Raw genomic sequence first — 15,434 nt, forward strand, 5'->3', positions numbered from 1 at the left:
ATGTACATTTCACGCGGCTGTCGTTATCAAGCTTGCTCGGTACTCGCGAGAATGAGCCTGTGTGCCATCCTGTCTGCAAGCACTTTCACGCCATGCACTGCAAGCTGCGTACATAGGGAAAAGTGCATGGTGTGTGTGCGGCTACTGCACTGTTGGATCTGCGCAGTCCATCATTCCTTCCACATTGTGTGTTCACGCGGTCACCCGAAAACTGTATGAATGGGGATCGCTCGCTTCTAGATGAGCCAGACTCACCGTGGTGAAAGCCAGAAGACACGGGCACATATATAAGTACTCTGCAAGACCTTCTAGAAGGCTCGAGATGAGGGCTGCCACGTTAGGCCTCGCGCTGGCGTCTGTGCTGCTAAGCGCTCTTTCCATCACAGATGGCGATGAGGTAATCAGCTTCGCCGACTTCCGCAAGGGCATCATCAGCGTCAACCCCGCCAAGATGACGCCTCAGTGTCGCAAAGGTATGCGGGCACACGCCGGCTGACTTGCACCGCGCAATGTCTTCGTGCTTGACGTGGCTTTTAAATACCTGTCTTAATCTATCTGGGAAAGAAAAAGTCGCCACGCTAGCACTGCGCATATACAGACACACGTACGAGATGCACATTAGATCATCATATCGGTCTCTCTCTTGCCTTGCCGAACTTGCTTTGACTGTGAAGAAAGTTTCGTGAAATTGATCCCTTTACCTTCGCAATGCAATTTTAAAGGCGCTGGAAAGGAATGGAATTTTCTACCATATTCAAACAAGCCGAAATTGTCCTGCGTCATATTCGTTTAATGCAGTAAAATGGAGTAAATGAATGAGAAGGCAATGACTCGATGAATAAGAATAGGATGAAACGCATATGGCAGGTTCTCTCAGAAAGAGACTGTCAATTCACCAATATCCCTCAAGAGAAACGTGAAGGCTAACGAATAGGGTTCAGCTTAATTTAAGGACAACGCTGCGAGGTATACGGAAAGGAAAATGATAGGTGTAACGTTAACAGACCTTGTGACGTCATCGGTACCCTCCCATTATGACAGGCCGCAGTTAAATTAATGATTGGTAGCGAGAGGCTGCACCCTGGGTATCACAAGCCACACCGATGACTGTGTGTGATGCAGTGGCGCATCTCTTAACCACTGCACCAGTGCGCCATAAGTGTTATGAAGACTTCCCGCAATCTATGAATGTAAAGTAAATAACGACCAATTCCACATATGTGTGCATACAGGCGGAACCTACGCGAAAGTGAAAGAATACTTGCACCCTTAATAGCGTTGCACCCTCAATGCGATAGCCTTGTACCCCTAAGGGAAAATTAAGCATTACGTGACGTCGAAATAAAGAAGTGTCTGTCAAGTGACACACAAAGGGAACGTCAGACCCCTGAAGGGACCCGGTAAAGATATCGTGTCATACCCTCAGGGCGAGCCTCAAGTGTCCCCTCAATTTTTTTTTAAGCGGAAGCTCTACTTCTCCCGTACAAGGCTGAAGGTAATGTGGCTATGAAATTTGACCTTCAAACCAGGAGGAGCGAACGCTTGGCTCTGACGTCATGCCACATGACTCGGCACCCCTCGCCTCAGGTGCGCGCGTTGAGCAGACGGCGCTCGCTCGCCTGACGCAACTCTCTCAACTGACGGAAATGGCGTGACGCGCCGTTCTCTACTTAAAAGCGTGTGGCGTGTGCGTACGGTCACACAAAGCCATGGACGAGCACCGTGCCAGAAACAGTAGTTCAACGGTGTATCGTCGCTGTCCAAGCCAATCCACTGATATGCAGTATAGCTCAATCAAATCTAAACCATGTGTATCCATGCTTAATACAGTTTTCGCTCTTCTTACTAGGTTTAAGCCCGGTTGAACGACAGCTAATTTTTTTTTATTTCCCCCAGAGATCTGAAAGCTTCCCAATGAGCTATGTTTTCATCACAACTTTTGCCACTTTTTGTCGAACATTATTTTCTTTTATTTCGCCCAGGTATCCGGAAGCATTCGGAAGACCTATGTTTGAAATCACCGCTTGCCTCTAAAACCCCTACCCCTTTTTCAGCCCGTATTTTTTTTCTTTTCATATCTCAGATATCTAGAGCCCCCCTGGTCCGAGAGCTATGTTTCTAATATCTACTTCTTTCCAGAGCACTCGCGCTTTTACCACACGTACTCTTTCCTTCGCCCACCTATCCGAAAGCCGGCCCCCGGGCTACGTTTAAAATCTGCACTTGCCTCTAAAATCCCTACACCGTTCAACAAGCATGTTCTTTATTTTTTTTCGCCCATACATCCAGACCCATTCCCGAAATTTGTTTCGTATTTAATGGCATACGTTTCTCTTTCGCCCAGATATCTGGAATCTTCCCCCAGAGCCAATCCATTTTCCATCCAACAGTTTCCATCCCCACTTGCCTTTGAAACGCCGAACCATTTTTACCGCCAATAATTTTTCTTTTATTTCACACCGATATCTATGTTTTCAAATGTTTCTCCAAGGTCAATGTTTCCAACCTCCATTTTCCTCCCCTACACCTTTCGCCACACCTCGCAACACAAATTTGGGCGCTTAGAATTCGGCACACGAAAGAGCGAGCTGTTATGCTTGTAAACGGCGTAACCTATATAAAAAACAACTTTACAAAAGCTCCTTTAAAGGATTAGTCTTTTCACACTGCCGCTAAGTGCATGAGCGCCTCCCCTTGGCCCTCTCTCACACTGCACTGGTTTAAACCGCGCATGCGCTGTTCGTGTCGGCAAAAGGCGATAGCGGCAGCTGCGAGCCCACATCTTGCACCTCACAGGCGCAGTCAGCACCCCGAGGAACCGGATCGAAGCGGTGGACTTCACGCACGTATTATTATTATTATTAATCGCATGGATAGGCGAAGAGAGATCGGCGCCGGTCAGCTGCGGAAGCTACTCCTCTTTGCAAGGAAGCGGAGATCACACTAGGACTGCCTACATAAGCGCAACGAAACAAAGCTGCAACACACAATACGTCGCATATAGAGAAGACAGGGCACATGCCAGGAATTCTAAGCAGATGGCAGTAGATGAAAAATAAAGACTAAAGGTTGCCAATCATAATCCCAGTAAACGGTAAATAGTGAATAAATACAGTAAATAAGAAGTAAACGATATGCGGTAAGCCAGTATTCATGGACGTTACAATAAGGTTAATCACAAACAGGGGACAGTATTACTCAGAACTGAAGGTAATACGTGAAAAATATATATAAGCAATGGCATAAGGACGTAACCATTAGGTCGTAATCGCAGTCACGTGAAGGTAATGAGCAAAACTTGTTCTGATAAAGACTGTAGTCATGAACCAGTAATGTAGTACAGTAGAGGCAGCCACAAGACACACAAGCCATGATTGCCCGTTTTGTAGCGCACACGTCGGCCGTGTACCTGGCACCTTTTGAAGAATGAAAGGCCTTTTATCAGGGGCGGCAAGTCCCTTTTCAGTGGAGACCTAAATGTTTCACGCTTAGTTTTCTGTGCAGCAGATGAAATTTGGAGCACTATTCAGGCTGCACCACATATCATGAAAAAGGCGCATTGGCTTATATCCGCTTGCTCTCCTTTTTGTTTCGAACTTCTGCATTTAAATGAACTTACGGCGCGGCCTTAAGGCAGCATGGCCGAAAGTGCGCATGCGCCGTCGAGTTACGGCGACCCAAAGCGCTGCGCTTGGTCGAGTATGTGCGGCTGGTGTTGGCGCAAGTGTGACGTCAGCACTGCTGCACCTATGGGCGTGCTTCATGAGGCGCAACTAAGTGCATGCAATTCTGCATGAATATGTACATCAAGTGTAGCGGCAAAACTCGATGCAATTGCTTTAAGAGCAGATGCATTATAACTGCAGTTCGGACTTTTTTCCAGTCATTCGTTGACCCATGAATCCAACATTCCAGAGAGTGCGTTTCTAGTGTTCGTATCAAAACTTTGAGAGTATATTCACTATGAAACCGAAAGAAATAAAACATTGTTCTGTGCAATATTGACCAGAGAAGGCGTGCATGTCTTCAACTCTACAATTCAGCGCCAATAGCGCACTTTCTCAAGGCATCCGACAGCAGGGCTGGATTCGGACAACTGCAGTTTCCTTTGTAAAAACTATCCCACAAAATCCGGCGAAGGACGGGGGTTCGGGCGTCAATAAATGCTTCGCGTATAGGGATCCGGGTTATCAGCAAGATGTCACGTGATGCCTACTTGTTCTTAAGGCAAGGTGTCATTATTCCACTCGTGATTCATTCGAGACGCAGTTAATCAACAGGCTGTGTTAGGGCCCCTTTGCACGCTTTTATTGTTTTAGGTGTGTGGTCCCACTTCGGAAAAAGTTAGGTTAGGTTACGTTAGGGTAGCTTATGTTAGGTTAGGTCGGGTTGGGTTAGGTTAGGTTAGGTCAACTTAGGTTAGGCTAGGCTAGCTTAGCTTAGGCTAGGTTAGGCAACAGGTTACGCAAACAATCCTGACCGCGGCTACGACGCGGAAGCCAGGAACAGGCGCCGAAAAGGTAGCAGCTGTACACAAATGTGCAAAAAGCAAGAGGCATTCAGGCGCGCACTAGGTTAGGTCAGGTTGAGCTTGGTGGGGTTGGGTTAGGTTAGGATAGGTGTGTTTGGGAGAGATGATGATCATTGTGAATTTTTATGGCGAAAGGGCGTCTGTGGCTAAAGAGCGCCGTAGCACAAGGTATTTTTTGTCTTGTCATGGTGGGGTCAAAGACCCGTTCCGAAAGCATTTCACCCTAAAGAAGCCGAGCATCAGACCAGGAGAAAGCTTGTCCTTATTGTATCACCGGTAGGTACCCGGCGGCTCCGGGGGTCGAACCCCGCACCTCCCGCATGCGAGGTGGATGCTCACACCACTAGGCCACCGCTGCGGTGTGTGTATGTGCACGCGCGTGCGAGCGTGTGTGTTCAACCCCCCACCAATGCCAGCCAGATAGGGGCAGCTCCCGGGCACCCCTCGAATCCGGATTGTGTGCCTCCTCCTCCAGAACACCCTTCAGAGCTATCAATATCAACTCATCCCAGGCGTACGGGCGAAGCGCCTACGTGCGCGGGCGTGCGCTGGAGCCTGTCTGCGCATGCGCGAGGCGCGACGCGCGAGCAGGCGTGAGCGGGGCGCAGATGTCTGTGCCTGACAGATGCCGGCGCCTGCGCACGGGTGCTCGCGTGCGCGTCGGAAGCGGGGTCCGGTTTACAACAATCGGAGGACCGCGGACCTCTCTGCGACTCTTTTATTGAAGCTCTTTCAGGTTCCCCGAACTTTTCTTCGCGGTTTAAGTTCTCCTTTCAGCGCCCCCCAACCCCTTTCCTTCGTGGCTTGAAATACTTTGCGTCGGCTCGAGATGGGAAGCCAGCCAGCACCAGGAGCATGCAGATGCATGCCCCTTTTTCAAGTCTGTCGCGGCGCGGCGCGCAGGCGCTCCGTACGTACGCGGAGGAAGCGTTCATCGAATTGCCGCGTTACGAGTGGACGCGCCTCCAGGCACCCACCGTCACCCATCAACGTACACCTTCCAAAACCCTTCACCCACCCACGCAGCAGCGGAACCAAAAAAAGACGTCGAAGTCACATCGAATGACGCATTGGAGAGGAGATGAATATGAAAGCCAAATTTAGTACAACCGATACTGCTAATGCAGATTTGTCGCGTCGCAGTTGTATGATCGCCTATGCATTTTTTTTTTCTGCGTTTCCGTCGCGCTCGTCAATCTGCAAGCAAGTGATGTCACTTTTTTCTTCTCTTAGTCCTGAAGAACTGTGTTTCAAAAATGATGGCCCTGATGCCTTACTTGGACGTTCTTGGACAACACTGGGACGATTTCTCGGTAAGCTTCCCGCCGCTGTGGCACGTAGCCTCTGAGCGCGGCACGAGTAATTCTGCCTGTGGACGGAAACGTACATGGTGTAGTGTGCACACCGTTTGTTAAACTAGATACGTTCGTAATGGAGTGAGATTGTTTTTTGTATATAAGGAAATTTTCCGTATGATACTGGTCTGTTTTTAAAGGCGCGTAATAACGCAACGAGGAATTCCCGTTGACGTTTTTCTATCGGGAACCTGCGCTGCCAAGGTGGCACTGCAATTGTTCCATTCGGTGACTCAAAACTGCTTTTGTCAGCCGCTTGGGCCGCTGCAAAGGCGAGAACACATTATGCGTGATTAGATACCCGCGTCTGTCTGACAGCATTCATTGCCTAGCTTCTCTCGGCGTAGGCCGGATAGCTGACGCACGGCACGTGCGCCTTCGACAGAGCGCGGAGGCTCACGCCAATAAGTGCCTGAAGGTGGCGCGGAAAAGTACTAATAGTACTACCCAAAACTGCTTGCTCTTCTCGCTAGGCAGTGTGTTATGTATCTGCAATCGGCACCGCAAACTTCAGCGCAAGTTACCCATTCCGTCATGTATAACCGACCTTATTCGTGATGCAATGGTTAAAACGAGCGTAATTTCGTAGTCAGCTTTCTTAAACCTTTAGGGGCAGTGAGGGTAAATTCGAGTTGGCATGTATCGGTAGATTGCCGCGTTGCATTATAAAAGCGGCTATTTTCACTAAAGCGAAGCTTTTATCAGCTGGAAATGATAAAGATAGCAAATAAAGGTGTGGCCACCACAGGCCGTTTTCACAATCAAGCTGCAATGATGTTGCTTCTGTTGTTACTGCACTTATTTTTGTAGTGTTTTGTATCCAGGCCTCGTTGATATCGCAGCAGAGGCAGTTCTCTCGCTAGTTGCGAGGACGGTCGACTGCGTAAAACGCAAAAAATCTTGTCGAAAATTTGCGTCGTATTTTTCCATGCGAAGTGTGCGCTTAACCGACAGCTTAACCCACGTGTGCTTCTTGTAGCAGGTGCCCTGCGTGAAGCAGCGCTTGGTGGGCACGTTTCCAGACTACTCGCATGACTGCACCAGGTCCGGTGAATTTGGACAGGTGAGCCACGTGCGCACGAGTCCTGCTAGTAAACAACTTTGGTTCGGTTTGGTTTTATAGGGTTTAACAACCCATAGTGACTAAGGCTATGAAAGACACCGTAGTCGAGGGCTGCTGACAATTTCGACCACCGTGGCTCAGTGGTTAAGACGCTCGGCTACTGATCCGGGGTACCCGGGTTCGAACCCGACCGCGGCGGCAGCGTTTCGATGGAGGCGAAACGCTGAGGCGCCCGTGTGCTGTGCGAAGTCAGTGCACGTTAAAGATCCCCAGGTGGTCGAAATTATTCCGGAGACCTCTGCTACGGCACCTATTTCTTCATTTCTTCTTTCACTCCCTCCTTTATCCCTTCTCTTACGGCGTGGTTCGGGTGTCGTCCGGCATATAATAATAATAATAATAATAATAATAATAATAATAATAATAATAATAATAATAATAATAATAATAATAATAATAATAATAAATTTTATTTGCATCAAACGCACATAATGCCGGAGGCCTGCACAAAAAGCTGTCATTAAGGCACCTTGACAAGGCCGCAAGCCCCCACACTGGCAACACGTAGCGGTCAGCAATCACGAACAAATATATGCAACAAAGTGTGAAACAGCAAGCAAAAGTTATTACATTGAAAAAAGGATATTTCCACAAAACATGACTGCAACAAGAGGGCACACAATTTCAACAAATCTCACCGCCGGAGATATATAGAAGACAGGTAGGCAAATAAAAGTGATGGTTAGAGAGAATGTTGTGAGACTATTTTGTTGTCTTGGTGAGTTTTTTTTTTTTTTAGTTCCTAAACTAGTGACGAAGTTTCTTGAAGTTACTATTCTCGGGTTGTATGCTTTTCTTATGCAACGTAATTAAAAGGCTTGGCAACCGGTTCTTTAACATTTGTAAACCATATGTTTTCCTTTATGTTTCGACTTCCCATCTCTCAAAATTTCGCGTGTTGTATGTGTTGGGATGATTTAGTGCGCCATTATCTTTCCTCAAAAAAAACAATTTTCCTGGGATTCTTTAACGTGCACTGACATCGCACTATACACAGGCCTCTAGCATTTTGCCTCAATCGAAATGGAACCACCGCGACAGGGATCGAACCCGCGTCTTTCACTCCAGCAGCCAAGCACGATAACCACTTAACCCTCGCGGCGGCTGCTAGTAGCAACTAAACGAGCGACAGCCGGTTCTATAAAAATCAGTGGTGGTTTAGCTCTGTTTAAACCTGGAGTGACGCGATAGCTACAGCTGGCTGAGTGAAGCTTCGTCACGTGACCAACCACGTGACGAACCACGTGATCAGCCAGGGTGCCGCGCCGCCGGCAGCTGCTCCGCACCACGTGATCAACCACGTGACAGCGTGGCGGCGCCGCCACGCTGAAGGCTTGAAATGCTACCGTATAGTGTAGCTATCGCTACGAAACAAAAACAGTATATTTTCTATACTAACAAATAAAATGTGGACGCCTTTCTTGTGAATTCACAATTGTTATGACGATCAAGATTTTTCCCACTGCAGGCCAAAGGCAAATTAAATTGACCGCCAATTATCCCTGTTTTGTGCCGGCCGCACCACCCCAACACAGCAACTTTCACATTCTCCCATGTTTGCCCGGCTTCTGGCCGCCACTGCTGAGTTTGCCTTCCCTTGTAATGCTTTCTGTTACAATAACCACCTTTTTGCTCCTTCCATTTAGTCCGCACAATCAAGAGAATCTTGTCACGCAGCCGGTAACGAAACTTAGAAAGGGCCAAGAGATACGGCTGCAGAATAGGTGTCCATTCCAGCTGACCAATACGCGGCCAATATTATCAAAGCCGTCTTCACTGCAGAGCAAGACTATTGAAGCAACAGTTGCACAGAAAACTTTGTCGGCGCAGAGCCTGACTGGCTTTCAGGTCACATTCATATTGTGTAGCAACCAAAATCTTCCTTGTTCACTTACTGGCTAATTGTAGCCTTTGTGAGGCGCGCTAAAAAGCGTCTCGTTTGCCTATTCGCCGATGGGGCCCTTATAAAGGTGGGCAGAAGATTAAGGGCTCTGAAAGCCGCAGTGCTCATCCACTGGCCAATGGGATCATTATTGATGTGGACTCCCGCACATCTGTGAAAAAATGAAGGTTGCTACAGTTATTCCTTGTCGCATTGCTCGAGAAAGTAATCTGGCTCTCACAAGCCCCATCGGGGGTTGTGTTTGCAACAGCCGCCTGCCAATCCAGTTGCGCATCGGTTAACCGCGGCGCCACTGCGCCGGTAGTCGTACGAGGACTCGCTGCAACCTAACAATGCAGCACTTTTCGCTTAGTTGCGTAGTAGGAATTGGAAAAATTGCTGGTGGTTTAACATTGCTAAGCACGAAATATTCTGCGAAAGCACAATTTTTTACAGGTGGGCACCGCCACCACGTATCTGAAAGCGCGATTGAAGTTTTCACTGACCCAGGGAGCGAGTTATGCGTGTCTTCAACTTTTTCATCGCCAGTGGCAATTTGCCTAATGCACGCCGGCGGCGCATGCTGCAGTGCTGCGTTTTTGCGGCAATGTTGTCCACGCCAACGCATGCAGCGCACATCTCTCTGTCACTACCGCCACGTAGCTCAAAGCGCAAATATTAGTTTCATATCAGAATTAGTGGATGAAGGAGACGATGTGCAGGGCATAGCGCGAGAGAGTGTTGCTCAGGTGCGTCATATTATGTTGTGGTATATATGATATGCCATGTGTTGCGTCTTGTCTCGTGCTTGGTTGTTTAGGTCTGTCGTATTATGCATTGCATTGATTTCTGATTGTTTTCTTCATGCTCTGTACTTAGTTCATGTATGCAGCCTTGCATTACTGTAATGAATACCACCTAAAATAAAGTGATAGTCTAGTGGTATCGCGCAGCGGCCTGCGGAGCCAGTCTATTCGCGCCGCCGTGTGTTCGAGTCGCAGTCGTTGGTATTTATTTGATTTATTTTTTATTTATTACTTTCACTTAGCACAAATCTACAAACATCCCAAGAACTCTCTCGGGACCAACCCATTGTTATTGTGCTCCGCCGCTAACACAATCAGAATTGGAGTAGATCGAGGAGTGAAAGACGATGGACCTGGAACAGAATCAGACCTGGAATAGATTCGAGAGTGAAAGAAGAGCGTTTTCTCCGCATCAATTCAATTGATCACCCCTAAAAATGTTTGGCCTAAATATTGATCCTGGATTTCACAGGTCAACAGTGTTTTGCTTCTGACCCCTGTTCTTTTTTTTTTCTTTCTTTCCACTCCAGGCATGGACTTGCTTGACAGATCCTGTGACTTTAGTGAGACAAATTTTATGGCATAAATGCTTACTGCACTTTTGGCTTCCGAGCAGCACCGATGTGCACCGATGTGCAGCACAAAGAAATTACGACGTCGCATGGAATCGTAAAACAGAACACAGTCATAAAGGCTTCATCCTCACATGCACTCACGCGCACTAAATTCCAGGTGTTTCAGACAATAACGCCACATATGTTTAAAGATGGACTAAAAATATGTTAAAAACATTTTTTTTTCGGTATAGTGTAAGCAGCGTTGGTGGGCGTCAGAAAACAAATGAATCATGTTAACTACTTGGCGGGTTAATTAAATTCTAATTGTTATCATTTCAACTATTACAGATAGACACCATGCAATTAGAGATTTGCAGTTCACGACTATTTATGGTCGCATATTTTTTAAATTTAGAAATCGCGATTACCCTTGGCGCTATGACTCAATAAATTTTTCTTCACTGTTATTACTAGGCAGTTCAATATTTTTAGACCATCTACACCATCGGCAATTTTTCATATTCGTAAACATTCTAGAGACAACCAATTCTATACCTTGAGCTTGGCGCATGATGGCCTTAGCTGCCATAAAACCTAACACAACAATCAATAAATTTTCGCCATTTCTCGCGCAATTCTAAAATCGCGCGCCTGCTGTGAAAGACGACGTCCATCAAAACACGTCACTCCGCGGCATACGCACCACGTGACCTTCTCTGTCCTGCCAGCGCTGCTCTGTTTGCCGCTGCACACTGTTCCTGCCGTGGCGGAGACAAGGTCACGTGGCACATGCGTCGTGGAGTGACAGTCAGTGGTGGGCACCTCTTTGCGCGCAACTCGGGTGTGCTGCTTTCGAATTGCGCGAGGTATGGATGAAATTTGTTAAGCCAAGGCGCCGAGTGTAATCGAATTTTCGAAATTCTTCAATCCGCAGGCATACGCGTGCACTCTCAGGTAACTAGATATTTTCGCTGCTAATGTTAGCCAGCACTAGTGATTTATTGCACTTCACGTAAAGGCATTTTGAGCCTTGCTTACTGCTCTACGTGTTCGGAATTACGAGCATTTACAAGGGGCATTATTTAATCGACCCTTTACTGTCCTAGGCCGCCCTGGGAAGTGAAAATAGCGGACGCTACTCGCTAATAATGGACGCTCAAGTAAGCATGTTTGCTATACTTCTCTTATATAGCATTAGTGCATTTGGTGGGGCTTTCAGACACTGTCTTCTCCGAGTTAGGCAGAGATGTCGGCGATGTGCAGACGCATGTGGTGAATTACAACAGGCTTACAGCGAGTAAAAATCGCCTCAGCCCGCTGTGAGAACGTTAACTCGCCTTTCCTTTCCTCATAATCTAACTTAAGCTAAGCTCATCTAACTTATCCTCTCCGGAGTTACCTCCCGAAAAGATGCACGGGCTCGTACGCGCTGCGCGACGGTACGAATGATCGACCCTGCTTCAACTAACCGCGCGCCGAATTTGTGCAGCTGTGCGCGTCTATGAGAAGGTTCCATAATCTGTATTTCTCATTTGACAAGCTTCGATTTCCAGCAATTATGTGGTCACTAATACTGCTACTACTACCACTACTATTCCCACCGATATTCATATTGCTACTACTACTACTACTACCACTATTACCACTAACGCAATTCCCATTCGTACTGTTACTACTGTTGTAACCACCACTACTATCCGCACTACCACTACTACTGCTACTATTGCTAACACTACTATCGCACTATCACTATTGCTACTACTGCTGCTACTAACACAACGACTATCGCCATTACTGATACTACCAATGCCGCTGCTATTACCACTAATACTGCTACTGCTATTACTGATGCTACTAGTATTACCAGCACTATTCCTACTACTACTGCGACGGCTACTACTGTTGTCGCTACCAGGTTGTCGCTACTATATATATATAGAAAGAGAGAGAGAGAGAAAGCGAAGTATACGCTTCGTTTATGGAAACATTCTTATTTTGCTCGACGTTTCGATCGGAGGACCGATTCTTGCAAAAGGTCGGTCCTCCGATTGAAACGTTGAGCAAAATAAAAATTTCCTTAAATATATTATTTTAAGCAGTCAAGTACGTCATGTTTTCGCAACCACACACACACGCGCGCGCGCGCGCACACACGCACACAAACACACACGCACACAAGCACACACATAATTTGTGACCTTTATATTTATTTTTAGTATTTAACTAATTATTTGCTTATTCACTTATTTATTTGAGCAATCTATGTGAGATAGTGTGCTGAAGTTGTCAATTAATTAGTATGTGAATTTATTAAATGCCTGACCGTCCGCACCATTAGTGTGAATAATATGAACGGTAAGGGCCTTCGAATTCGCAAGGTCGCCACCAACGCTAGATTTCTCTGCAGATCTTTGAGACAAATTATTTCCTCTGCTCCTGCACCCTCTCATGATTATTTTTTTAATCGGGAGGTGTTGTAACTTTATCAGGTTGCCGATTTAAATACTGGTGCGACAGATCTAGCAGTTATTGCTTCTCCGGGTACCTGGCTGACAATGTGTCTTTCTCTTCTCCTTGCAGCAATGTGCGATGGAAAATTCTAAGGAGTGACTTGAAGACCGATCTTTAAAGACGTGGAGAATTTATGAATAAACGGGGATATCTGCAGAATGCTGACTTGCAAGGGCCGCGTGTATCATGTTACTAGCAAAAAATTCACACCAAATGGCGTAATTAACTCCGTAAATTAAGAAATATCAATCTGTTAAGGATTCTGAGACATACATGGTTGTAATAAAGGTTCCAGGATGACTGTAAGATTATTTTTGGCAGGTGTTTGCTGCCCAGGCGATCATTCATTCCATCATATAATTAGGCTCACAGAATTCTCCTCAAATTACGCTATCTTAATGTGGTCTCGAAACCACTCAGTTCTAGACACGTACTTCGATTTTGTGGTTTAAACGTGAAGGCTTTCACGCATAGTTGCCGTAACGAAGAGTGAGATGCACGAAAAAATAATTTGTTTTCCAGTTTAGAATTCGAAGGAAGTGCAAATCTCATCTGAATGATCACCTCCCGCCCTCCATATTTATTGACACATTTGATTCACGCAGACGTCATAGGAATAAACTCGTACATCGCCATCTGTTCGTATTGACAGCATTGTTGTATCTGAGACGCGGTTTCTAAATAAAATTTCATCTCCGCTTATGATTGTTTGGGATAAGAATTATTGAACGTTGCGAGCGTCGGTGAAAGCACTTCCAGGAATCAGGGCGTTAGAAGCTGACTTCGCTTTGCTCTTTAAATTTTAATCGCAACCCGTGTAGTCATAGCACTCGACCAGGAAAAAAGCTTTGAGAAAAGTATTTATTCCTGAGTTTTAATTTAATCTACGCTGCTACTGTTCTGAGCACTTTACTAGGCCTCATTGGCGAGAGCTGCTTCATCCTGCTCCATCAAGGTATTGGAAATTAAATACTAACACAATTACCAATTTAAGGGCAAAGCGACTACCTTTAATATACAGTAGTGAACAAACAAACGACATCACGAATTATTTCATGTATATTCAGAATATCCCTGAAATAAAATACCTGCTTGCATTTTCTGAGTATATTTTGATACAATAATGCCCCCTTCTTCCACCCGGAATTATTGGCAGGTAACTGTTAGGTTTCAGTTAATATTTCAATTTTGTCTTTTCATGGGCGCTTCCTATTGCATTCATTTCCGTCTGTTTTAAATTATTGTTAACTTGTTGCCGTTTTCAAGTAAATTATCTGCACTTACATAGATGACTGCTTATTAACACGACCTCAAAAGGCTGTCGTTCAGCGGAGAACTCGCTGGTTCTGGTGGCATGCGAGAAAATGAGGATTGCTCGAAACGGTACTCACGGGACACATGAAGCGGCGGGTTTGAAAAGTATACCTAAAACGTCGCGTAAATTGTGAATATAAGGTCGCAACATTAGTCAAATGTCATCATGACAAGTGAGAATGTAAATTAATTGCGCTCAAAAGAAAATTCGAATGAGATGGGAACTGAGTCCGTGCCCCAAGTCAGACACGCTACCCCTGGGCCATCGAGGCACGTTCGTTGGACTTGGTTACAGGCATTCCTTGTATGCCCTGTACAACAGTGTCCGTGCCTGCGAAGTAGTATTAACGCCATGGAGTTATACCCTGATGGCGGAGTTTAAGGGGCCCTCCGATTTTTTCTGTAAGCAATGAGTGCAGTGCGAGGCGCCAGTAACGTCACCAAGATTGTTAAAATGGCAATTATCCGCAGCCACAACTGCAATATTAAACATCGCCAGAGTTGCATGCAGTTCACAGTAGCACAGCCTACGACTTCGCAAGTTTTGAAGAGAGACAGATTCAAAGGAGGTTTGGTTTTTCAGATCAATCGTCCAAATTGTCGACAAGGACATTGCTCGCGCGAGCAGAAAAAAAAATGGGAGACTCTTAAGCTCCGCCTTAAGAGTGAAACGCGATAGCGTTCCCTCGTGGCCGAGTGTCCGCTGACATCAGCATTCAGGGAAGGCGCTGACTCAGAAGATACGCGTGCCATCTGCCGGGCCAGCACCATGCATAAGCAGGGGGTTTCAGTGAGTGCCTACAGGATGGCGCTACGACTACACGCCAAGCACTTGGGAATTTCACTGGAAACACATGGTACTCGCTTAATTCCGACACCTGCAATTTACATGCTCATAATTACTCATGTAGGCCTCAGTATTGATCTCGAAGATATGTTTCTAATAAACCCGTGCATTCACAAGACCCGCCTTTATTTATGTTCAAACATGGAGGGAAAAAAAACTGAGGAGGGAGCATCGGGCGAGAGACTTGAAGCCTAGTCGAAAAAAAGTAAAAATGCATTAAAAAGAAAAGAGTCAGTCCCCCGTGACCACACCACGTGATAGCGTGCGGTGATATCTAGCGCTGCGGGGCGCGCTCATGCACGGATTATCGTGGCAGACTGACTGTATATCAACCTCCTTGCTGTAGACGCCCGCGCCACGCAGAAGCGCGCACTAAAACATACCATTACCAAAATACTGACTGGGAGAGCGAAAAAAATGGGGGAGGGAGCGGCTTCACGAGCGTTTGGCTTGCGAAAGCCTGCCGCTTGGCGTCGCGCTCCCTCCTAGTTTTTTTTCCTCCATGTGT

At 46.4% G+C, this 15,434-nt stretch overlaps 1 protein-coding gene across 1 annotated transcript; it reads left to right on the plus strand.

Annotated features, from left to right (window-relative positions):
* The first annotated feature begins 263 nt into the window (after positions 1 to 263).
* On the plus strand, positions 264 to 13,046 carry LOC144098373 (uncharacterized). The gene is made up of 6 exons (XM_077630962.1): positions 264 to 473; positions 5,765 to 5,844; positions 6,869 to 6,949; positions 10,228 to 10,260; positions 11,361 to 11,414; positions 12,835 to 13,046. The coding sequence occupies exons 1-6, from the start codon at positions 323 to 325 to the stop codon at positions 12,862 to 12,864; spliced, it is 429 nt and encodes a 142-aa protein (XP_077487088.1). The 5' UTR covers positions 264 to 322; the 3' UTR covers positions 12,865 to 13,046.
* Positions 13,047 to 15,434: the final 2,388 nt, after the last annotated feature.

Source organism: Amblyomma americanum, chromosome 7, assembly GCF_052857255.1.
Source record: "Amblyomma americanum isolate KBUSLIRL-KWMA chromosome 7, ASM5285725v1, whole genome shotgun sequence".
Taxonomy (NCBI): domain Eukaryota; kingdom Metazoa; phylum Arthropoda; class Arachnida; order Ixodida; family Ixodidae; genus Amblyomma; species Amblyomma americanum.